This window comes from Ischnura elegans, chromosome 5 (genome assembly GCF_921293095.1).
Source record: "Ischnura elegans chromosome 5, ioIscEleg1.1, whole genome shotgun sequence".
In the NCBI taxonomy this organism is placed as follows: domain Eukaryota; kingdom Metazoa; phylum Arthropoda; class Insecta; order Odonata; family Coenagrionidae; genus Ischnura; species Ischnura elegans.
Window position 1 is genome coordinate 111,253,534 of NC_060250.1, and position 26,563 is coordinate 111,280,096.

The 26,563-nt window shown below is 37.8% G+C and overlaps 1 protein-coding gene across 1 annotated transcript in view; it reads left to right on the forward strand.

Moving 5' to 3' along the window:
- LOC124159764 (protein bric-a-brac 1-like) overlaps positions 1-26,563 on the forward strand; it is an 80,362-nt gene that overhangs the window by 44,018 nt on the left and 9,781 nt on the right. Inside the window, exons 2-4 of the mRNA XM_046535678.1 lie at positions 9,946-10,003; positions 20,172-20,288; positions 25,404-25,667. Of these exons, the coding sequence (XP_046391634.1) occupies positions 9,946-10,003; positions 20,172-20,288; positions 25,404-25,667 (439 nt within the window). The remainder of the gene's footprint in view (positions 1-9,945; positions 10,004-20,171; positions 20,289-25,403; positions 25,668-26,563) is intronic.

A 26,563-nucleotide genomic window follows, 5' to 3' on the forward strand; every position in this document is an offset into this window, starting at 1 on the left:
GAATGGGGAAGGGGTGAAGTTTTGTTATCTTCTATGCAAATTAATTAGGTTTGTTACTGCGTCCCTATAAATTGGCAAAAATGCTGTATGTGACCAATTACTTAAATAAATAAAGCTACCATAACCGATCTCATTCTCATCATCACTGACAAACAATCTATAGATGGTTTGAAGCATTTCTCCACTTACTTCGTCCACAATCTATTCGAACCTAAGCATTTCCTTTCTTTCACATCCGTAATTGACTTTTAACTTTTCCATTTATTTTACCCAATGCCTTTCTTTTCCGTCCTTGCGATACAACTGGTGTTTTAAATTTAATATAATAACACTCGAATTTGTAACCGGGCCTTCTGTAGGCTGTGTCCACTTAGTGATTTTTGTGGTCCAAATCCAACTTTTGCATTCCCTCCTACTGGAGCCCATAATCTATTCACAGCAAAGCATTTCCTCTCTTTCACATCCATAAACTTTTCCAGTTTTTTTTTTCATCCAAGCCCTTTCTTTCCCATTCTTGCCATGAAAAAGTTCTATTACATTTAATATAATGTTACTCGATTTTTAACCCTGTGAGGGGTATGTCCCTGTAGGAATTGTAGCGGTCTAAACCCAATTTTTGCATTTCGCCCTGCCTGGAACCCATTTCGTCTGTTTCGCCGGTGGCAGTGGTTTAGCGTGCGCCAATCTCCCTTTCTCTCTCTCTCTCTCTCTCGCCTCCGACGCCCCAACTTGACTTTCGCCCGCATCATCCTCTTTCCCTCCCCCGGCGCACTCAAGATGCACTTTGCCCACTCCCCTTTCATTCAGGGAGGCGGAGGAAAGTGTCTCTCAAGAGTGAGCGAAAGTGTGACTTCTCCCACCTCCTCTCAACTCCTCTTGCCCTTACTTTTTTTGTTTTTCATCTAGTTGAATGCACTTTAGTTGCTGTTGTTTCCGTTAAGCTACTTTTCGGGGGGGGGGGGGGGGGGGTAAGAGGGGCTGATGCGTTTTATTAAGATGGCATTTCTTGCCATTGTACTCGTCCTGTGTAAATATTCTATTTTCATCCCCATTTAAATGATTTTATTTCTGTTTAGATCAGTGGCGGATCCAGGATAGAGACAAGGGGGCGCGTGGGGCAGGGGGAAGGTGGGTAATCTCCCAGCTGTGTAAGGGGTACGAACAAAATTACCATTTTATCTAGAGTAAATTGGATCCACTCTGGATCATTTCTCACCCTCATTAATTCTTTTGTCTTTTGAGTATTCTAGGTTTCAACCCAGAATTTCTTTTAAAAAGTGAAGGTAGAGCTCTACCCAGATTAAGCCACAGAAGTTTAAATAACACAAATTCAGGGTAGGAGGGCATTTCCTTTCTCTGGGTGGTCTCGCACCATGAAGATTGTCGTTTGGGGGTTTCTACAGGGTTACCATCATAATTATTCGATTACTCATCCTAATTGAGTACCATATGTTTCTACCCTGAAATTCCTTTTTTTGGTGAGGGTAAACCCAGACTAAGCCACTGGAGTGTTAAATGCGCACATTCTGGGTAGGGGGCAGTTCCTCTCCCTGGGAGACCTTGCACCGCGAGGATTGTCGTTGGGGGTGTCTAAGATATTTATCCAGCGCGAAGATTTATTCCACCATGTCTTATGACTTCACCAGGGTTTGAAGTTCAGACCTCATGCAGCTGCATACGTAAAGAATTTTTGAGCGTGAGAATTCACGGGCAGTTGAAGGCTAGAGATAATGGTGAGAATGATATTTTGGTTTAGGAGTGAAGTTTGAGTGGTCAGGCACTAGAAAGCATGAAAATATCTCTCTCTGGAATTTGCTGAATTAGCAATGACTCTTCCTCCGAAAATGGAGATGGATTTTTCCTTTCCTTCTACTAGATTTCGTATTCTGAAGCGGAAACTCAGGATTCGCTAATCCCGAACGAATTAATTTTCAAGTTTCTCATGGTGCGCAATGCTCACTGTCTCTCTTCCGGGCGAAAGCAATGTGAAGGATGCGGACTTGTCCTGGCGCTGTGTTTACATTATTCCCTCTTCACCCTAACGATTGGTAAACGGCCAAGTTTCTCTTCTCACTACCGAGCCGAAATAAAAAGATGAAAAGCTCCCGAACCTATTTACCTGAGTCGTACGTATCTAGGGTGATCAATAGCCTCCGAAAATGTTTGTGACTGCCTTTTTTTTCGACTGGAGTTTTGTGCCTCTTGGGGTAGGCGCCGTAAAACCGAAGGAAGGGGTGAACGAGGACGAAATAAAATTCGGCCCCTCCTCTCTCTCCCTATTAGTCCAAGCTCGATCGTCAATCACTGATTATCGAAATAACCCTTTTTCTCGTCCAAACCCCTTCCCTTCCAGGCTTACCCTCCCTTTATCCCCCACCACTCCACCCTACTACTTCCCCTCCTCTCCCAACCCCCGGCCTTCCCCCACCCCTCTTCCTTGGCCCTCGAAAAAACTATGGGCGACGCCCGTCTCTGGATATTCTTCATTTATTTATTCAGTTTTATCGTCTTCCTCTCCTCATATTTTTTTCCACCCCCTTCTATCTTTTTCCTCATATTTTTGCTCCTCTCTCCCTTTCCATTCTCTCTTCACCCTCTATCTTCCCACTCCATTTTGGTTCGGGCTTCCTACGTGTATGTCATTGTTTTCCTTCTTCCCTTCACTCTCGTTTTTTTCTCCTCCCGTCCTTTCTCTCCCTTCACTCAAGACTTACAAACACCGCGACATGCATTCTTAAAATGTGACGTCACGCCTCATCCTGCATGTGCATCCATCTTGTCTCTTCATTTTTTTTCGTGTAAGTGTTTTTTTCCCCTCTCCCCATCGCCCATATATTTTCGTCTTGTTCCCCCCCCCCCCCCCACCGTCCCTCGTGTTTTATTTCCACGTCCCATCCTCACCCCTCGCGATCGGAAACGACGAAAAAAAATATTTTAATTCGTGTGTGCACGTATGCATATTGTAATGCTTTTCAACCCTTCTGTGCCCTCCGCTACTCCTTCCTTCGCTGCATTCGCGCCATTTCCCGTGCACGCTGCACGCTTACGCTCCTTCCTCCTTTTCTTCCCTTCTGCTGCCTTCCCACTTCCCACCCTCTCTTCCGTCCCTCCCACTCACCTGACGTGTCACGTGACCCTTCCACCCCTTCATTTCCCTCCCACCCTCAAACCTCGTGCATCCTTATATTTTCCCCATCTCATTATCGCTGCATTCCCTTCGAGCCTTCCTTTACCTCCTCTTTCCTCTGCGTTTCCTCACCTCTTAATATTTACCTTCCGTTCTCTCTGTCTCTCTCTCCCAAATATAAAAATCATGTGTTTTCCTCCCCTTCTTTATGTATTTTTTCGGTTTAGATGTATTATTTTCATTTCATTTAGTGCCGTGAGGGATGTGGTGCGATTCCGTCGAGAAAAACCTGGGATAGTGACGCTTTCCTATGCGTGCCAAACCGAATATGGCTCCTAAAAAGCGAAGGAAAGATTCCAATAGGATCTAATCCCAGCAACGCTCTTGACGAAAGTCATTGGGGTCAGATTTCGTGGCGTTCCTTTACAATGACCTTCCAAAGGATATTTTACACGGCAATAATTCTTACGCCTTCACGCATCGCGTTGGAATTTTTCTTCTCTGGCATGATGTGTATTGCTTATAAATTGTTCTCGGTGTTAATTAAGCTCCATAACTCATGACGAACTTTCATTGCGTACATTTAAGTATGTGTTTAACATCTTACAGGCCACCTTATAGTGAAATTTACTCTCGTAAAGAACCTTACTTGCTGAAAATTTGTGAGAAATCATATGATATGGGTGTGTGGTAACTCAATAAAGAGAAGATTATGGTGTATGCATATGTTTCATGCATAAATATGCATCTATAAGGCGTAGGAGTGAGTTCAGCGTGCAATGAGTTGTTGAGAGGACTTATTATTTGCTTTCAAGGATGTTAAAATGTTCTCTGCGCTATCCCCCTGCCCTCTTTTCGGGGGTTGAAGAAGGTGGGCGACGGCGCAGTGGCTCGGATTGGCGAGAATACTCGGGGAGGTTGAAATATTCCTTTCTCGGATGTACGTACGCTCGTCTCCGTCCGGTTTCTAAAAAAAAAAGAATTACCTCCCCTGCACGCACTCTTATTATTCACATGTTTCTGGCCCGGGGGTGGAGGAACTCGTGATGACATTTTAACCCTCTCTCTCGCCCCCCCCCCCCCTTCCACTCGCACCCTCCCACCTGATCCCCCATGCCTTGAATTGTCACCCCCTCGTCACCTTATAAACATGGTTGCCCAAATTCCCCCATGTTCGCCTACTCCTACCTCCCTGCAGTATCTCTCATTTTGCCTCTCAAAGAGTTCTCCTTCCTAGCCACCCTTGCCGTCTTCCCTTAGGCGTAATGCCCTCTTTCGATAAATCCTCGCTGGCTGTGTATTTAATTGGCCCCTCCTTTTTCCGTCGCTAATACCCCGGCTTCCTCCATTTGTCGACTTCTGAAGGCGTCAGAAAGGTGCACCCTCGTTTGCTATTAATGCCTCCCATCCCCATGTTTCACCTTCCTCGACGAATCGGCACCGATCTTTCGTCAACCGCGCTTCGTTTTTCGGTGCCTCCGCCCCCGTTCGAGACAATCAATCCAGAGTGTGAACGCTGAGGAGGAAATATCGTTAAGAGTCGCATGCACAGCGTTTGGTTATCGCGTATTGCACGTGATGTGTGGTGGGCTCGATCTCGTTAGGTGCCCGTCACATTCGGGGACAATTAACGGAGCGCTGTAGGCAAGCCGTGAATCTAACTTTAGCGAATCTCCTTAATGTAGCACGGAGCGGATTTCGATTACAAATTATTCTGTGCCCCGCTGCAGTCAAATTGACGTGAGTTGGAGGGTGTTAGAACCCCAACCATTTGTCAGTTATCTTGAGCAAGGACTTACATTTATTTTTTCCATTTTAGGCCAGCCTTGGTGAAATTCACTATTGTGTGAAATAATATGGTCCAAATATTTTAATACATTATATTTAATATTTTAATAAATTTTAATATATCAATAATTAATTTATTAAGCGACCGAAATACGTTTCGCTGATTTGGGCTTCATTATGTACTTGATGCTACTGATCGTGTCAAGGTTCGTGACAATGCTCTATAAATCGATGCGCTTGAGTTTAGCGAATGAAGTTATGCTATTTGTCAAATACTACGTTTTTCTCATTCCGTTAGCAAATTACCAGTAGATGTATGCTGAAATCGTCATTCTTGCTGAAGTTTTTTTTTCTTTTCTGTTGCACTCTATCTTTGTTGTAGGCCTTTGTTGTGTTATTTGTTATTCATATTTACCCAGTGGCTACTCATGCAACCCCTCTGCGTTCTACATGCTTGAATTACACACCATCGTTCATTTTCAACGGGACAAAATGGTCTCATCAAACAGTATTTTAGGGTGAATAAAATCTTCTCGGGTTAAGCACCGGGTCAGGCTTTTTGAGGCCAAAAAGCCTGACCCGGTGCTTAACCCGAGAAGATTTTATTCATTCGATTCGCCGGGAAAAACTACGATCATTTAGTATTTTAGGGTGTTGACATTGTTTTGTTATTCTTGGTTTGCCGTTTTTAAGCTGATTACACACAAGCGTGTAGATGCGAAAATGAGGTCGCTTTTGATGTGGCGGGGGAGAAAAATACTGACTGAGATTAAAAGAAGATGGTGTGGATGAACCATTTGTAGACATGATGCTGAATTTCGCAATACGGAAAAGGATGTTATGTATATGGGGAAAGGGTTGGAGGAGACCTGGGTTTATGGATGAGTTTGTACATAGGCTGAGCAGGATTAATTGATTTCTGGGCCATATTTCTTAGATAACCTTATTTTAGAGATCCCTTCTTCTATCTTAAGTGTTAATTTACTGTAATAATAATCATGGAATTCTCGAGTACGGTGAAAAAATAGCGTCTTCTTTCCACGAAAATGTTCTTATAAATATTATTACAGTGTTCATCCTTCATAGATGTTGTTCTTTTAGTCGGGATCAAATGAATTGCACGTGATGGAATGTAATTTTTATCCGTGAAATTTCTGTTGACCTCGAGGAGTTCCTGGAATTGATACATAAATTACGTGGGGCGAGCATATCTTTCTAGTGCTGTCATCGCTCCTCTGTTTGCCCTCGAAGTGCTCTTCTTATTGCGCTAATTGATGGTTTATTATCGTAAGCCGGGCAGTGGGATGGTGTGGCTGATTCAGTGCGTGCGAGCGACGGCCGCACAGCTGGTCTCCAATTGACGGAACGAGTGAGCTCGAGAGCGCTACGTAACTCGCATCCAGAGAGCTCTGGCGTGCCATTTCTATGAGAATTCCGGTATTTATACTGCGGAAACTGGCCCTAAGGCAACAATTTCGTTTAGAACTCGAAAATATTAATATCGATCGGCTTTTGCAATAAATATTTTGATTTATGCTATTTATTTTTAATAAATGGACGGAGAGGAAAAGGAACGACGAAGTGCTGGATATGGTTGGCGAGGAGAGGCAGTTTTTAGATGAGATACGGAGGAGACAGAAGGTATGGAAGGAGGGAGTACTTAGCGGGGAGGGGATGTTGAAAATGGTGTTAGAGGGTAGAATGTTAGGGAAACGAGGGAGGGGAAGGAAAAGAATAGGATTTTTAGATAGATTGAAAAGGAGTAGACCTTACACTGAATTAAAGAAGGCAGTGCTTGAAGGAAAGGGAGGCTCCTTCACTTCTTGAATACTCCATGCAAACCTACCTTAATCGGTAGAATACTATAATATATACAATATCGCTTACTCACGATTCCATCCGAAGGTTGGTTTTGATATGCGACGGTTGAGGTCACCCCTGACTTAGCCACAGGCATTTTTATCATGCAGCCATCTTGCATTAAGGGTAGGGGGCCAGTTTATTTCCCTAGTCCACCTCGTCCTTACATTAGAAAATTTTATTTGGTTATGTCCAAAAGCTTAACCTGGGATATATTGTTATATGCCTGTATAAAAATGCATTCTCTTTGATAACAGCGTCTACATACTTAAATATATTTCTATTCTAAAAATATTCTAATAAATTTCAATATAGTGCCTACTTAATAACTATTCTACCGAGGGTTTTCCAAAGTATACCGACGGTTACTAGAAAATATCGAATCCGTTTGACTGAAGGAGGAAATATTGTGATGCATCACTGTTTTGGCCAATAAAATTCTTTCTGTATTCAATTTATATAACTCATTATTCTAGTGACTTCATGATGAGAGTTCTTTCCATGTTAGCCAATTATTTTGCTTACGTAGAAACGTGCGCAAGAACTAGGCGTTAATTTAAGCTATATCTCTGCTAAAATACGTTTACAATGCTTTTATGCATTGACGTATTTCCTTGAAACACTTCCCTCCAAGTTGACGACTGGAATTAAAATTTAAGGTACTTGAAGAGTTAAGTTTATATGGATTTTGAAATTACCTCTGGCAGAAAAAAATTATTTGTAGGTTCACCTATGTGTGTATGTGTCTATGTGTAACTTTTGAAATCACCGCTGGTAATAATCTCCACTATTTTAAAGGTTAGGCAAAGATTTCTTTAGAGCCAAATAATGGTCTAAGAATTACATGAGTGTTTGAACTCCTTGGTAGAATGGAGCGGCTGCTTCTCATTTTCTCCTCTTCTGCTTTCTCCTAGGTCTAATGTAAGCGTTCTGCGTGGTGCTTTCAGGCACTCGGACACGTCATGCGGGCTTTAAATCATGCATTGAAGCCGTGCAAACAAGGATGCGACCGAATGACAAATTACTGCATTCTTGAGATCCTGCAGTACTCCAGCTAGTGACGCTGTCGTGTGACGCCTTTTAACGTCAACTTATTAAAAAAATAAAGAAAAGAAAAACTGAAGGAAATTGTCGCGTTACTTCCTCCCCTCTTTTATATATGCACCGTTGTTTGTGTGTTTTTTTATTTCTTTTCCGCTCAAAGCGGGCGTAAAAGTGTCATTAAAATAACAAATCCCCCTTTTTAAATAATTAAGTATCTTCCCACCTCATTTTGTGCTCGTCGCTGGAAAACACACATCTCCACATCTCTCAACCCAGCGCTTCTCTTCTTCATATTGTTATTTTTTCTCCCCCTCCTCCCTTCCCTTCCTCTTCGCGAGTTCCCATAATGCTTCGCGCGCGCGTCTCTCCCATTGTTTCCGGTCGAGGGGGCGAGCTTTGCATTGTCCCATAGCTTTAAAGAAAATTGAGGGACGGTGGGGGAAATGCACGAGAAGGGGGAAGTTGAATCATTCTTTTTTTTTCATTTTATTATCATCATCGTGCTTTTTCTATATTTTTTCGCGTGGATGTTCATGTGTAAAATAGGGAAAAAAAGCGAGCAGGAAGTGTTGGTGAGTAGTTAGTGGGGGTGGTTATCTTTTTTTTTCCTTTTTAAATGAGTGGAATGGGGGCGAAATATTGTGGGGGTTAGGTGAAGCGAATTCATACGGGTGCAACTCGAAGGGAAAGATTTTTTGTTTATTTTTTTCGCAAGTGTTTTCGTTTATTTTTGTTGTTTTTTTTTTGTTTCAGTGCTCAGGGTGTGGGAATCGTAAGCAGTGCGTTTTGAATATTTAACTCGCGTTTTTCGAGACGACTGATTCGAGTTCTCCGGAGGAGTGGAGGAGAGAGAAGTGGAGGTTTGAAGGATCCTGGAACGTATTACGTGAACGTGGGCAACGGTTAGCTTGTTTCGGAAGGCCGGATGGATATTTCAGTGGAATGGTTTATAGAGGGGAGTGGAAGAATGGTTGGAGGGAGTTCGACCTGATTTAGACGCCTTAGCTTCGTAATGCGAAACGGCGTGTTGCTTTCCTCGCTGGAAGATTGCTGGTGATGATTCTATGGCCGAATCTCAGATATGAACAGCGCTTGACGTATCGTTCGTGCATAGTTCCGGAAAAGGATGAAACACTGAATGAGTTTCCCTTTGATTTTGGTACGTTTTCTCAGTGAAGACGATCTATTTAAACGATCTAAATCTTCCGTAGGTTTACTAGACTTAAAAATATTAGTTTTAAATCTGTTTTACAGTTTTCGTGAAGAATTTTCTCTTGCTATGTAGTTCGTAATCTCATGATGATTTTTGAAATTTTCTTCAAACTATTTTTTAAGATCTCCATTGTGAAGTGACTTTATGAGATGATAATATTTTCACGTTTCAAAGTTTCATCAAATTAGTTCTTGCTTATTTTTGATTACCCTTTCTCATGTACCACGGAAACGCTGAATTTTGCAGTCAGGCGATTCAAGCACAGTAAATAAAACGTTGGTATAACTGGACCTTATCCTTTTCTGGGATGATAAAGAGTAAAGATATAAAACAAATATATTCGATTTCCCGTGTCACAGTTCTAAAGTGTGCATAAAGTGTGGACTTCACACGAGCAAGGGCTATTACTATATCCATCTAAACGCGGGAAAACCTTAGCTATTCGAATTCGCTTTAGTATGGACCTGTCCCCTTGGCTTTTGAAATTCATTTCTCTTGTGTGTCTTACAAACTAAAAATTTACAATTTGGCCTAGCCCATTTATATTCGAGCACTGCTAAGGCATCTGTGTGCATGCAAAGCGCTGTTCGTTCCGATTGCCCGTAAGGTCCCGACTGTCAAAGCTCCAGAGTACCGCATCGCCCTAGAGCTCACGTGAGTTTGACACCCGTGATTGGCATGTCGGTAGACCCAAACATTTGGCCAGAATTTCGTTCTCCAACTTGCGTGTGTATGTCTGTGCATCTGTGTTTGGTGACCATTTTTTTTCGAACAGTCAAAAAATGAAATCCGCCGCATTACCCTTTCACATTTATTTTATATTTTTCGTGATGCGTATTTTAGCCTCTAGCCTTTTTGTTCGTGATTTGTTTCGCTGACTGACGTTTTGTTCTCTCTTTCTCTTCCCCTGCAGGCAAAGCTCTTGGAGACTTCCCACGCATGGCTCGGTGCCTCTACATCCTCCATCACGGGTAAGTTCTCGAAAGGGACCGAAAAACCTTCATGAACTCCGACTTTGGAGTGAACGTGAAATTTATCGGGATGAAAGACAGAAAAAAAACTGTCGTGTTTTCGGGGTCGAGGTTAGGGGTTTGGGTGAATCTTTCGCACCCTCACTTCTCCCTCCGAATCCTTTATCACCTTGTATCCCTTCCCCTATCCCTTAAAAAAAATACGTTGTAGTGCCCTTGTCCAAGCAAGCGCACTCGTGTATACAAGCAACATCGTTGCTGCCTCATCATCTTTTTATTTTCTCCTCCGTTTATTCACCCTCTTACGTCATCTTTCATTGCATTTTTAGTGTCTCGCATATGCTTGTATGTATTGTGTCTCTAGTGTGCCTTTTCTCCGTGTGAATGTATGTTTAAGTAGCCGATGCGCTCAAGTAGGAAGGGAGGTAAGGCTAACGCCTCCATCCAGGTTGAATACATATCCCCAAAAATCGATTGAACAAGCGATACCGTTGATGGAATATTTGGTGGGGATTAAATCCACTATTTTTAATATCAATTCTTATTTCATACTTATCTCACACATTCTTAGGGCTTCGTTTTGTATGCGCTAGACCGTTTGAGGTGTTTTTATCTTGATAAATGCGCGTATATATACTGCCACTTGAAATTTCAAAACAAAATCTTAAAAGGTTGTCCCTGTTTTTTTCTGTTTGCGTTCTTGGAAAAAGTTTGCACAAAAATTGGATAACTACTTAGTCAGTAGTGCGTAGTTAGTAGTGCGTAGAGATTTATTCTTATTTCCCTAAGTCAGTACCCTCTCCTGAGAATTTTAAATTCCTCATGGATTCATAATGGTTATTCTGTAATAGTAATCCCAAGGAAAAGCAAAGGGTGCATTAAAAATTGTGATTTTCTCTGAGGAGCAAAATATGATCGTATGAAATTGTATTTTAATTCTTCTAAAAATTGCCCATAGTTTTTTGCATAGAAATTTTATAGAATATGGCTTTATAATTTCTCATGAAGAAGCATGCTAATTGAAGGATAACCTTCGAGAGGTTATGTCTAAATCACTCCCTAATCAGTGTATTGTTTGGGTAAAAATGGTTATCCAAGTTCCTTGAGATTTTTTTCATGGAGAAAATATATAAATGTCTTCATATAATGTATTAGCGGTGATTCATTTAACCTCAGGTAATGCCGAGACGACGAAAGGGTTGGAATTCCATCTAGTCGACACAGCATCGACACTAGAATCTTTCTCGCACCCTTGACCTCCCTCTCGCGTCAATCTGATTGACGTATCCTGTCAAGGAATCTGCAAACATCCTCCTAGTATCCTGAACACGTGCAACCTCCCACCCATTATACCCCTGCCATACGCCAGTCTTCTTAAATTCTGACCCTCTGGCGCTGCATCGCCGATTTTCGCGTGCGTGAACTTGACGCCAACCATTCCTCCACCTCCTCTCCAGAACCCACCACCCCCGATCCCTTTGCCCCCTCCCCCTTCCTCTTTAAATCTCTCCCGAACAAGCGTAAAAATAAACTCCCTCACTCCATTCCCACGAAAAAGATCTTCCTCCCCCTCATTACGTTCCCCATTTTCGTTTTTCCCTTGTCCCTAAATCCCCCCCCAAAAAAAAGCTCTCTCAGCGTCCCATCCCAACCCCCGCACGCGTTTCGCGTGGTTACGTGACGCCAAAGGGTCGTTCTTTTGTTTCCCTCGCCGTTGGTTTCTTTCGTTTTTTTTTCTCTTCTTCTTCAAAGGGTGATTCTCGCAATCCAAGCCTTTCGCACTCGAGCCTTATTCTTTACGCCCCTTCACTCTCTCCGCGCCGACCGCGGCCCCGTCCAGGAGCCGGCTCGCCCCCGTCCGCCCTCGAGGTGGCGATAAGGAAGAGGTCATAACTCACAGTGGCACTTTGTTTATGGCGCCTCACCGCCTCCAATCAATTTTAGTGTCCATCCCCTTGACCCCATCCTACCGGGTAGGCCACCCTCCTCACCTGACCCCCCCACCTCCCTTCCACGAGTCCCTATCCGAAAGACATAAGAACCCCTCGTGCTGTATTTCCCTCTGTCCACTCTCATGCCATACCCCTCGCTGCCTCCAAAAGCCCACCCCCCGTGCATCCAATTCCCTCCAGCAGTTCAGTCCTCGGAAAGGGAAGGGTTAAATTTGTACATGGCACCCACTTTCTCTATTCAATGCTCGCCTTCTGACTTGCTCGCTTTATTAATTCCCCAAGTGTGTGTGCATAGTTTTTCTGTGTGTATTATTAGATGATTCCTTTCTCCCTGTATATTTGTTTCTCTCATTCACTGGTAAAATTAATTGCATATGTACGGAAATCTCTATCCTAACTCCTTTGATTACAGCCTATATCTCTTATTGTCTTTGGTGACAGATCAGCTGTCATGTTATGATTTTTGTTGTAATCCATCCTTTACCCTTCATCAGTATTTATCTGTGAGTCCTTCATCTTCTTTTTGGGTAAAATTGGTGAATTTCATCCCTCACTGCATTTTAAATTCCTGAGAGGAGTTTTCTTTAGAATTTTATTTACATTCTTCTCCTTACTAACGTCCTTATGGTGGTCCATCGGAAATGTGTTCTGTCTTTGACCTGCCATTTTCTCATCTAACATTTTAACGTTATTTTTGGAATCATAACACAGCATGTGCTGTGGCCAATAGTTTTGTGGTGTTACTGGTTAGGATTTGATATTGTGGCAATTTCAAGTACTTCTAAATGGATGTGTGGTGAAGTGAAACAAATACTTTGATTTTATCATGCTTAAAATTTTTAGATTGGGCCTGAGTATGAAAGTCCTCATAGAGAACGAACTAAATACTTTGTCACCTGTAGGGATAATTTATAGTGGTTCAGATAATACAAGAAAAAAATATTTTTTCTGTTGAAAAGGGTTACTGTTCAACTACCAACTTTATTTCTGTTACTACATAAATATTAGGATTAGGGTGTTGTTGACGTTAAGTGACATTAATTTGTTTAGTAATAAAGTGTGTACTTGATATTTTAATCCTCTTTTTTTCTGTTTTGTTTTATTACTATTAAATTGTATTATTTGGATTTAATTTTAATGATCTTGCTAATGTCTATTACTGGACTTGATTTTACAGAGCTTGGTGAATTATTCTAAATTGTTTGTGTAGCAGAATTGATCATTGGAAATTTTATATAATTGGTACCTTACAATTTTCTTTTTTGGATATCTAAAAGAGTAAATACAAATTTAAGTTTTTATGAAGCTAGAAATTAAACCATTATGAATTTAGTGAATAAAATTTTCAAGTGCCTTTATTTGGTTTTGGTAGCTTTACATGTAATTCTATCTACACAATGTAAGCAATTGACTTTCTTAAATATTTATTTTCTAGAAATATCAGCATCTATTAGCTTTTTGAACATTCCTGTAATATTTGTGCTACCAAGTATAAAGTTCAAATACATGTGTAGTTCATTCTGCTCATTAATTGATGTTTGTTTACTTATTTATTCATTTGTATATTTGCTTTATTCAGCTTAGTTTTATGTTTTACACATTGAAATATTCAGTCAGGGAAGTGTAAGTTTGCATTGGCTGTCTACCTGAAAATTTGTTGCATGTGTATTCTATATTTATACTCAATTATTATTTTACGCCTTGATCTGGCCAATGTGATAACTGGGGGTCACTGTGTTTTTGAGTATGTAAGATCAGGGAACTGAATTTTTTGTGAAATGTATTATCTGGCTGATTGTGTCTTGAAGTTGTGATATAGTAATATAATGTGAATGCAAAATTATTCCCAGCAATTCAATGTTTTCAACTGTAATCGTTTAAAGTGAAACTAAAATTACCCTTGGAAGTAAAATTATGAGCCATACCTGGCTTCATTCATCCAATGATAACTCTGGGAGAGAATTGTGATTTAGAAATGTCTGTGTAGGATTTAATCTAAAGAGTATACAACTGTTTAAATGAAGTCAAGAGCAAACATATGGAAATGCATAAAATTTCTAACCATATAAGGTATTGTTTGATTGAAGTAAATGGGGTTGAACCAGAGAATTGGTGGAGGAGATTTTGAATTCTAAAATAATTTTTAAAAATGGGGTGATACTATCAGATATCCAGGATAAAAATCCAGCTGGCAAAGAAGAATAAGGATAGGGCTAAGAATCTCCAACTACATTCAGTTCATTATCTTTTTATCTGCTATTTCTTTCTCTAATTTTTCTCTACCATATTTTTATTTCATTGCTAGAAAAATACCAAACATTACTTTGTATTGTTGATTTTCCTTAAGCCCTTCTAATTTCACTTTCTATCCTCATAGACAGTAGATTTTTTTTAGTTCCTCTTTTGTTTTTGTGTTTCTTAGATTGCCCAGCTCTCTGGAAACTGAAAGCGCCCGCCTGGACGCAAGATCAACTTCAGGAAGCAATACGTGCCGTAGTCACTCAGAAGATGCGATTCACCCAGGCATCTGCTCGTTTCGGTATTCCTAAGGGAACTTTGTATGATAATATTCTTGGAAAGTCAAAGCGAATGATGGTGCTGGAAGAAGCAGGACTAACTAGTGATGAGGAAAAGGCAGTTTTAGAATATTGTTGTCAGACTTCGATTCTGCCCTATAACCGAAGGACGAAAAAGTCACTGGCAGCAGTGGTTAGTTTTGTGGAAAAATTGAGGCAGGAGCGCGACCCAGATTTCCATTTCACTGGTCTCTCTGGTTTTCGATGGTGGTGGGCCTTCTGTAAAAAACATGGCATTGTGTCCCTTTACTTTGATCCCAGTTCTACACCTCCAGCAGATGGAGAGCAACTGGACTAGCATTGTCATATGTCAATTATTTTCAGAAAGTTCCTCACTATGGTGTAGAATTCCTCAGAATATTTTGCACCGTGAAAATGGCAGCAATTTTTTTATCTGCGATAATAAAATGCTCATAATTTAGAGAATGCTCATCATTTGGATTGTTTTTGTCATTGTAAAATGGGATTCATGGGGCTGTTGATATCCAGAAGTTGCATCAAGGGTCTACATTCATGTATCTCAAGCTTTGAGCACTTTTTGATATTTTCATAGTTTTTCAAACTCCTTTTAATGGATATTAATTTACTCTATTGAGTTTGTTATACAAGTTTTGCTAGGTGCCATTTGGAGAACAAAATGTATTTCCCCAAGTGATTGTGGCTACTGCATATTCATGCAACCACTAAGCTCAAATTCACTTCGTATAGCTTCCAGTTTCCTGCTGCAAGTTTTAAAACATGCATCATTACTTCTTTGGTGTAACATTCCTGTTAGCATTTATTTTGTAGGTGCCTTTATATTGCCATGAATTGATTGTCTACCATTTATCAAGTAGGCAATTTTAGTGCCTATGAACTCTCAGAGAAAATATTTTCATGGCTCATCATCTGTGGTAGGGTGAATTCATGCAAGATTTCTAACTTGCATCTAAGTGCCAAGATTGGTGGGGGATAAAATTTCCTTGAAATAGTTCTGGGAAGCTATCCTGCCTCAGTGATATTCCAATTGCATATAAATACCTCAGGAAATGCAAAGTCGGAACATACTTATGCCAGTGTTCAGTTTGCATACTTTAAGTAGACACTATTCATACTTTAAGATCCCTCATTTAATGTGATTGATATGCTCACCATGCTTCCATGAATGATCATGAGTGTTAGTGATTTCATAAATCTTGCATGTTTACCAACTATGTGGACCATATATTCAACCCTGGAAGTGAGTGTTGCGTCTGTAATATGTCAGGACAGTTATGCTAAGCCATGTTTCAGGCAGAGATATGCTCACGATGGGTCAATGAGTGGGAATGTGATAGTTGTGAACATTTTTTTTATTTTTCTTTTTTAAAAATTCTGAATCATGGAACAAAATAGTAGTGGACTTCAATTGGAATTGCATCATTGTCGAGTGCTAATTTATATATGCAGGAATTGTGATTTAGGAATCACATTACCTGGTAAAATTTTACCATAAATCTTTGTGCTACATTATTGTTGGTGTTTCTCAGCTTGTTATGTTCATTTTCTGGGCATTTTGCAATCGCCTTGTTTGGACGTGGCATGTATATTGAAGTTGTGAATTATGTCTAGTACAGATGTAGTTTTCAGATATTTTCTTTTTGTTGGACAATTTGATTTTAATTGTTTGGCTTAATATTGTTCAAGTTTTAGAATTATATCTTTATCCTTCTGTTAAAAAATTATGGTATTTGATGTCAGTTTATCATTGGTATTTGAGTTTGAGGAAAGTACTCTTTACCATCTCAGCTCGCTCTTCCTCTCTTTATGGGATGACTTCTCTATTTTTCCCCTTTAATAATTTTAAAATCATTCTGACTTTTCAGTGTCATCCAACACTAAGGCACTAAAAAGTCATCATTTAATTCCGTAGCATTGCATAAACAAATGAATTCACACTCTGTCATGTGACAGGTGCTAGTCGTATTTACCGAAAACAATATGAACTGTTAAAATATTTTTTTAATGACCCGATTGCAAATCCAGATCTCCAAGTGGTCTTTGAGGTGTAACTGGTAGCATACCTGACCAGCCACTGGAAGATCCTGGTTAAAATCCTGGTCCATTAGAATAATTTTTTTCAGTTAGAATTTCATGCCTAGTATCATCATAGTAGTATTTCCATCCTTTTCCTTTGAAATTTGGCAGATGAAAGAATCGTGTATTTAATTCATCAAGACATATTTACCGAAGACAATATACACTATGAAAATATTATTTTATATGACCCAAATGCTAATCCAGAAATCCCTGACTGTGCCAAGACGGAGGAGTTCTCGTTCATAAGTGACCCTATTTAAATTACAGCAATCACCTTGTAGCCTTCTCACATTGTACCTTATATCCTGAGTATGTATTCAAAGAGGTCCAGAAATTGACATTTGTCACATTTCCAATTTCATAGTAAATATTATATCTTAGTATTGCTTTGCGCAGGTTATGTGTTGGAAGTTTTATATTGCAGAAGCACATGATTTTTGTTTCCTTTCCCCTTGCCCTAGTTGCTGGTACCGCAGTTGCTGAACCATAACAGTCATTCTCATCATAATCAGCTCATCCCTTCTTACTCAGTAACTGTTGAAATTTAACGAATTTTAAGGGTTTTTGGTATTGAACATTAGCAGAAGTTCAATCATCATCGCAACGGTTGACTAGCTATTGTAGTGCTTCTTTGTCACTGTGACTACTAGAAATAGACATTTATGTGCCATGAGGAATATGCATCTGCTAGAGATTTGTACAATCATGACAATGAGTCCCTTAATTATTTGGTGTGTCCCAAAAAAATTCAGTGAAATGAAATAGAAAAATTGGCAGCTTGTATCAACTATTCCTGACTTATTTTAAAACCTAGTTTCATTAAGTTTCTTAATACTTTCCTCTTGATTTGGGGATTCATTCTTTTAGAGAGGTTAAGAGTGAGTTAATGTATTGTGGGTAAACAATTGTTCCTGTAGTCTTAATATATTGCTGCTTGTCTCTTTTTATTTGTGAACTTTATCCTCTACAAAAGTTATTTAGCATGTATTTTTTTTCAAAATGTTGTCATTGATAGTCTAAATAATATTTCTCTATTTTTTTTATTTGGTTGCATCTGGATTATTTGTTTGTGTGGCATATTTATTTTAACTCTTGGCAACAATTTTTGTAATCTTCATCGCCTTTTATTCAGGGGTCAACAAAGTGTGACAATTAACTGTGATTTTAGGATTTTCCTGCCAAATTTTTTAATTAGAAGAAGTGTTTAAAAAAATTGTGAAAATCTTTCTCTAAATACTCAAACAGATGGTCAATTTTCCAATATAAAAATGACTGGGGTGAAGAAAAAGAATTTTCTTATGATTTTTTTAAGACTGCAGTCCTCCTACAAATGATTATTGTCTTTTGTGGCAAAAATATATGGGATTGCAGTTTATTTTTGTAATTGCGGGTTTTTTTGAGAGGTTCTCTTGTGGTTTACATTTGAGAAATGCCGAAATTGTGCATTTTTTAAAGTAAATCTGTACTTGTTAAGTCTTTACTTATATGTAACGTAGTATATTCATATAATAGATTTCATGAACTGAAATTTACCAAACACAAGCTGAACTTTACTATTAAGTGCCAAATGATGTAATAAATGTTTAATAGTTGTCATTCCATTTTAAATAACATCTATCAGCCATTCAAATGTCACTCCCGTGATTTTGAGTCATGATCATTCTTAAAAATAAAACTTTTATGAACATAGATTTGTTTCTTTTTTATTTATGCTATCTAAATTTTTCTTTTTGTGCAGTGTAAGTTATCCTATATACGTATTTCATTTTGCTACAGTTAATGAATTTCTATAAAAGGCTGTAGTATTTGTTTAGCATGTTTTCTTTTTTTTCCTTTGAAGTGTTTAGTTTAAATCGATTCATGACTAATTTTGCATACTTTTTTTAACCTCAGAAAAATACTTACTCAATATTTCCCTTTTGTCTCGGATATACCTTCCCTTCTTCACTCATGATGAAGAAATTTTTACCGCAGTACTTGGTGCTAGTCATACAATTAGGTTGCCCAATTTTGTAGTTATTTATTTCGGAAATCATGCAGAAATTTATGTCTAATCGGTTGGTCAAATTGAAAGAACAAGATCCAAACTTATTTTGAAGAAGTCTTTATGTCAATTAATAGGTATTTAAAATGATGACCAGATAATGTGCTAGGATCAGCTCATGAGTCATGTATAGGATTTCTGTTTTTTGTCTTGTAAGGTGGAGATACATTCTTTTTTATAATTTGGCATATCTCATACATGATTTTAAAAGTCATCTCCCAAAAAGAACATATTTACGTCTCTTATTTAGAAAATGGAAGATTTTGGTTGTAGGGTTTCTTGTTAAGTTGAAAAATGTAATTGCAAATTATATCAGAATGGTTAGCTGCTAATACCTATGTTAAATATAGAATATAGAGGTTTGGGCTAGAATGTTAATTATGTATTTTCAGTAATTAAATTCTCAAGTAATAATTAAGAAGTATTGTGCATTAAATTTGAAGGTACTTTAGGAGGAAATGATTTTTTTCTGAAGTGAGTCTCAGTCACTTGGATATAAGTAAGGAAATTGAACGGTTTTATAATATAAGAATCCTATATGTAGTCAGGTCCGAAATCATCCAATTCAGTAATGCATTTTAAGTCATATCGCTCATGATTAGGTTCTCTCTCTTTGTTTATTCAACAGTTAATCTATTAAATGTTGCATGTATGTATGTATGTGAGGATGAGTCACTTGCATATTTTGTTTTTTTTTCATTCATCTTTTTTCAGGATAGTTTCATTTCATCACATTCCTTTAATTGGTAAGAAAGTATCAATTAGGAATACTCTGTATATGGTCTGTCCATTGCAAAAGAATATTAGATGTTTTTAAGTCAGAGCCAGCTGGTGACTATCTTGTTCTACGGAAGCAGGGTTCCCACCATCCTGATCATTCTTGGAGAAGCTAATTGCTTTTTGGCTATTTTTAATTATAGTATTGCCATGGACTTATGGTAAACACTCATTAGCTTTGAATTTCTCAAGTTAGTTTGTTACTTTCATTTTCCTGGCTCGCAATCCATGCGTTTTCATTTAACTGCAGGTCATTTTCACGTCCCATCTTGTGCCAGTTAAAATTGTCTCCAATTTTTTTGCTGATGGAATTTATATTTATATTACTATTTTGCCTAAGTATTTTGGCAGCTATTACAATTATTTATTGTTAAAGCATGTTTAAAATTTATGACTATCAGAAATCAATTACCTATCAAATTACGGGTAACTGATTTTAATGTTCTTTCTTGTCATTTTATCAGTGTCAAGTTTGCCCAACTGTTACCAGCAACATTTTTGATCTTTGGTTCTTGCTCTTTTAATCACATAAGCTTTCTCAATTAATTCTCTTTTATCATATCATTCTCTATTTTGCAAGTTTGGCCACAGCAAAATAAGGGTGAATGTTGAATGGGCATGTTTTCATGAATTTTCAAATAATTACAAATGTTTTTGACGTTTCTTGTCCTTCACAGATGTTTGTTGTTATGATAATGTTTTTTCATGTGTCTTTATTACTGTTTCTCATTTTTTTCTTCATCAATTCCTTGTTTGCACAGACAATCTTGGCGGTAGCCTAGAGAGCAACTACCATCTGCAACGCCCTCTCCTGAACTCCTTCATCACATCTAGTTTAGATCAGTCACTCAATAAATGCGACAGAAGACATATTACAAGTATGATGCATGTTTTTTTTCGCCTGAATTAATACTAACAATAAGATAGTAATAATGATGTATTTTCCTTAAAATAATTATTCTTTAATGGATTTATCTCAGCACTAACCAACTTTGTGCTTGTATTAAAATTTCTCTATTTCTTGCCTTTTGCATACAACCATTACCTTTTTTATATGCATTTTAACATTTCCTTGGCATATTTTTACCAGGCTATCCTTTGGTTGCTATGTGTGTGCCACTTTGATGGTAGGACTTGTGTGATTTTCATGTACATTCTAAAAGAACTCATCACTCCCTCTTGACCAGTCATAATTTATCTTTTTTGTCACGAATCACATGTTTAAAACTTACGTTATCATCATCTGTAAGTTTTAGAAATTTTCATGGTAAATGAAAAGAAAATTTTCAACATTTCTTGAATCTCAAATTTAAAAAATTTACATTTGAGAAAACACTGTGGTAAAATTTTCAAATTTGAGATACAAACAGATCTTGACAAAGCTCTACTCAAAGTGATAGCTTCAGTTCTAAATGCATACATAGTAAAAAGAATACTGGTCAAGCAGAGGTTATGAGTCCTCATAAATATTTTTAAATTGTATTATTGTGTCAGATATTTTCAGCACAGGAGCGATCATGAAGCTGTAAGTAAGTCAACTTAGATGGAAAAAATTAAAGAACCATCCCACCATTTTTGTGTCACTTTTACTTGTTATGGCTGGCAAAAGTATGAAAACTTGCAGCTACTGAAATCTGCCTTATTCACATGAGATGTCTCACTTAATTTTGGTGAAGATCTGAATGCGGCAATGCTTGCATCCCTTTTTCATTACAAGTGTATTTTCTCTTCATTCTCTTAAAATCACTCTGATTTGGCTTATTTATGGCATTATTAGCTCCTTCATGTTATACAATTTGAATTTTTATTGCTATCTGCTCTTTCTCATAGGGGAGAGATATTTATTAATGAGAGTTAACTACATTGAAAACTACTTGTTTATTGGCTACCTTTTTTTGGCTGCCTCTTATCAGTTTAAAGTTTCCCTTTTTTATCCTGCGTATAATATACTTTGAAATATGCAATTTCATTGAGAATAGATTAGAATCACTAATTTTTCATAATCCATCAATGTTCACAAAATCACTTAAGTTTCATAATAATCTATCTGGAAATGGAGGATACTGCCAAATTGTGGTCCAGTCTAATGATTGAAAATTAAGGCGTAAGATTTTCTGGTAATGGAACTGCAATTTTTGATGGTAGAATAGACTATATCCTGAATTGATTGATATTTAGCCTTGATCTGGTTAATTTATCCTGTTAATCAATTGTTTTGAAGTGTTAGCTGTATTAATCTTTATAAAAGTGAGTTTCATCAACTGATGTGAGATTATTCTGGTGATTTACTTTTCCCTTTTTAGTGGCTGTCTTCATGTCAGTCTTGAATTTCATCGTCCCCCATCAAAAATAATAATGTGATGGTATAAGCATGAATCTTTATCAATATTGTGTTTAAGATCTGGAAATACTGCAAAGAGCCATAAAAATTGCTTGAAAGAAAATTTATCTATTTTATGGACTACTATCTAAAACAATTTATTTATAAAATCAGGAAACTGAGATTTAACAAATCTAAGTATTTTCGTGACACATAATATATTAAATACTTTTTACTTATGACTCTGCAGATATCAAACAAATAATAATTATGCCAATTTTAAGTAATGCGAATTCATTCAATAAATGTTTAATCACTTGATGTTAAGCTATTGTACTTTAAACTTATCTTTAGACTTAAATCATCCTTTTAATGTTAATGTTCCCCTTTATTTATGATGGGAATCGATAATAATCACATAATTTACTCATTTTCCGCTCATTTCCTATGAATCCAATTTGATTCCAATTTTATCCTTGGTGAACTGCAACCAACATATCTTATGATCATTGAGCACATTTATCTCACCAGGAAACAAATTTTTCACAATATAGAGCCTCTATCCCTAATTCCATATTCCTCATATTACGTTATTCTTAAACACCTTTATTTGAGTTGAAGTTGAGCTGTTGATCTTATTCAATAACCCTCCCCTACATGAGTGAATTGCTGACAAAATAGGAATGCTCTAAGGGTTTTGGTTATCTTTATGAGAATTTAGCATGAGAACATCTTTTAACCTGATGACACTGCTGACAAGACTGAATCTGTCTGCAGACACAGGGTTGAGAATGAGAAATGATGTACGTAAATTAGTGTTTTTGAATGAAGAGAAGTTTTAAATTATGCAAAAAGAGAGACCTATGTGCCAGAAAAGACTTTCAATGAGTTGAAAATTCAAAATAGGTTGTCATAGATAAGATTTTGAGTGATGAATGCAAAACGATGTGGTGCATGATAAATTATGAGTGGGAATTTTGGGTGAATGGCATTCATGCTCGATGAAGAGGAAAGAAGAGTGACAAAATACTGTTAGTATAAACGTAATAGGAAAATCCTGTTGACAAATCTGAATGGAAAGCTAATTTTTACAGTAGTTACTGAATTACTACCCTATTCCCAGCCATTCAGAAGAGGAAGACATGGTAGTCCTTTAGCCAACATAAGGTCCTTAGCGTAGTATCTGAGAATCAAGAGTTCAGTACACGAGGCAGGTAAAACAGCAAACGTGGAAGAAGAACATCTGGGAACAGAAGGAACTGCATCGGGAAATGATGGGATACAAACGTATCTCAGGGTTTCAATGCTATGAATGGAGCAGTTGAGACTAGGGAAATGAGATTTGAGTTGTAAAACCAGAAAAAATTTGCAATGAAGTGAATGCAGTTGTCAATTCAGCTACACTCCCATGTGTGATGCGTGTAGAAGATGCCTGGAGAAAAAGTAAAATTTCAACTAAGGGAACTCTTGATGGAAAGGAGAATCAAGACCAATGCAAGAGTTATGCGAGTGAATATTAGTGTTGACCATGACCAATTTATGATGGGTAGGAGGTTTAACTTTTGGCAAAATTGCCAGGAAAAAACTAGAAGATGAAAAGTGAGGTCAATCCTTAAGAAATATGGGCTCTGTGAAGAAGGTTGATATTAAAGTATCAGAAGAGAATGTTAATAGATAAGGTAATTGGCTTTGAGATTTCCATGACGAGCAGTTGACTTCCATTCTGCTATCTGGATTGCTGCCTCGTAGTTGTTGTTTTCCGAGTAATGTTTCTCCTCCTATCTTCAAGGAAATTTTAGGGCAAAGATATATATGCTCCATTCCCTGTGATAATTTCCTTTGACTTAGAGATATGTACCTCTATGGCAGGAGGAGGAACTTCATCTCGAAAACAACTATTATGTCACAGCAATCCTAAAAACAGAATTGATCTATCAGCTAAGGTCGTTTCTTAACTCTGCATATTCTCATAACTAATGTGGGGAATGGAGATATGGCTGAGTAAAACCCAGCATCAGCATAATCCTTCTCTCAGGCCAATCACTCCCAGGCCTTTTTCAAAATTTATATCCAGAAATACTTGGGGTCTTACTTGCTGGCCAATACATTAGCTGCTTGTGATCCTGTACATTAACAGAAGACACCAATGGGACCATGACTTGGATATCCTGTTCAATCGGAATTTTAATCTGCAGATATTTGGTATGACAAGCCAATAATCCAGATGCCAACCAACCCAATCTCACTTTAAAAGAAAACCTAGTCAACTAGTACCAGAGATAAAATGATAATGTGCTCTCAGGCTAAAGAGGAATGTGCAAAAGATGGAGGACATGCTGATAAAAGCTACGTACATGAAGGACCAAACTCACTGGAAAATGAACTTCCATAGGGAGAGAAGGTAGATTAGAAGGCTGATTGGTGGCTTATTGTATCCTCAAGAGAAAATTTTAAAAGGCTGGAAAAGCGTTTGGCATATTTCTGCAGGTGATTAATGGGAGTCGTCATGGAAATCCAATTATGTACTCTGTGAGCACTACTAGTTGTCTTGTGATTGTTTGATTATAATTACTATAATCCAGTCATTTTCAACCAGCAATCCACCAATTTTGAAAATATTATTTCAAGAATATGAAGTACATGTTAGAAATTTATTCATCTAGTCATGCTTCAATTGCCATTCACCAGTTCAAATCCCAAATACATACACGATGCCACATATTCTGATGATATGTGTATGGATGCCAGGAAACTCACCACAATGCAAGTTTTTAATGTGGGTAATTTGATTCCTTGCTACGGTAAACTAAACTATGTGGAAAAATGTAAAAATTTTGTTCCAGTGAACACAACCCTAGTACATATCTAAGAGTGAATGAAAACAGCTGTGGACACAGTCAGCGGAAGACAACAAAGGGAGAATAAGTAAGAAATAGCTGGGAAGGGACTGTGGAGATTAGTTAACGACATATTGACAGATAATTCTATGGTCAGTTAAACATGCGTAAGATAGGCTAAGCTCCTCTAAAATATTATTTCTACTATTACTATGAAAGAAGACAAACTTATTCACTCATCAATCCCATCTGTCCCTTCTACCATGGTGAAATACCCTCTTTAATTCACAATAAGTCCCATTACTCTTCACCCCATACATTTACCATGTTCTCTTCCCACCCTTTCCCATTTATGTGATATTCTTCCCTCAGTCACAGTTTACTGCTCCCCTAACCCCATAGTACATGTTACATCCACATACTCTACCACCTCATTTTCTTGTTTGGTACCCTTACAATCTAAAGTATTTTTTTAACAGTTATTCTTTATACAGATTACATGATATCAATTTCTGTGTCATGTGTAGCCTATTTTGGTTGCCCGCCTCTGCATTATGGTTTAAAACACTGAAGTCCATTTCTATTGGTGAGAATGTAAACACCAAGAAGGATGTGCATTTCTCTCTTCTGATGATTATCCTACTCTGTATTAGACCCTATAATTCAGAATAGTTCTGTATATACACAGAATATAATTCTTGTGTACTTATAATTTCATCATAGACTAATATTTTTGGCATAGATCAATTATTTGTATAATATTCAATGTTAATGTCACAATTTAAATTGCTAGATTATTTTATTACAGGTGGTAACTCATATATCTCTCATTACAGATAGCTACCAATATCAGCTACAGTCGATGTGGCAGAAATGCTGGAATACAAACCAGAGTCTCGTGCACAACCTTCGGTTCCGTGAGCGTGGACCGCTGAAATCATGGAGACCTGAAACTATGGCTGAAGCTATTTTCTCAGTGCTGAAGGAGGGCCTGTCTCTTTCCCAGTCTGCCCGAAAGTATGATATTCCATACCCAACATTTGTGCTGTATGCCAACCGTGTGCACAATATGCTTGGCCCATCAATTGATGGAGGATCTGGTGAGTCTTAGCAATTACGTCTCACCCCAAACTTTTCTCTCTGTCCATTTTCTCTCCCATGAAAAATATCTTAACATGTCACATCTGTAGTCAGCTCTGAAGTTCAAAGCATTTTTATTATTTTTCTGAGGACACCATGAGAAATCTTCATTAAAATTTTTGTTACATAATACAGCTAGTACTTGAAGTCTTACAAAATATGCTCTCGAAAGGTGTATGAAACATGAGCAATTCACTTCTGTGATAATTAGGGGGTCATGTTCTTAAGGAAGGATAATTACATAAAACTTCAATCCCCTTTCACACTAATGCTTTTAGATTGTATGTGTTCAGGCCCAAGTGTCCATGCATATGTAATTATTTTTAATAAATCTGGTTTACAAGCACAGAGATGCACATTTGCAAGGCATCAGTATTGATAGCTATAGCACAAATATTGCCTTCTTTTTAAGGGGAAATTCAAACTGTAAAAAAGTACATTAGTGAAAATTACTATCCAAAATTATACAAACCTAAGTTATCACTTAAAAGTAAAGCCACTTAATTTTATTTTTGAAAAAGAACTTTTACATTGACTTAATTTGGAGTGATGATTAAAGGTCATTTTTGGCTTCGTGAAAATATAACAAACAGTACGTGAAATCAAATTCTGTCAGTTTGTAATTTTTATTCATACTAAAACTAAGCTGTTAATCTCACCTATTGTAGATCTGTAGATTGAATGCATCACAAGGTTCAGATTTTATTTTCAAAGGTGATCTTCAACCCATTACACCTCAAACTTTTCCTTTCCTCAATTTTTAAGCTCCATCAATCACTGATAATTGATTGTTTGATATTCCCTGCTTTTCAACTTAACATCAATGTCCAGCCTGTTATCACAAAAGATTCCACCT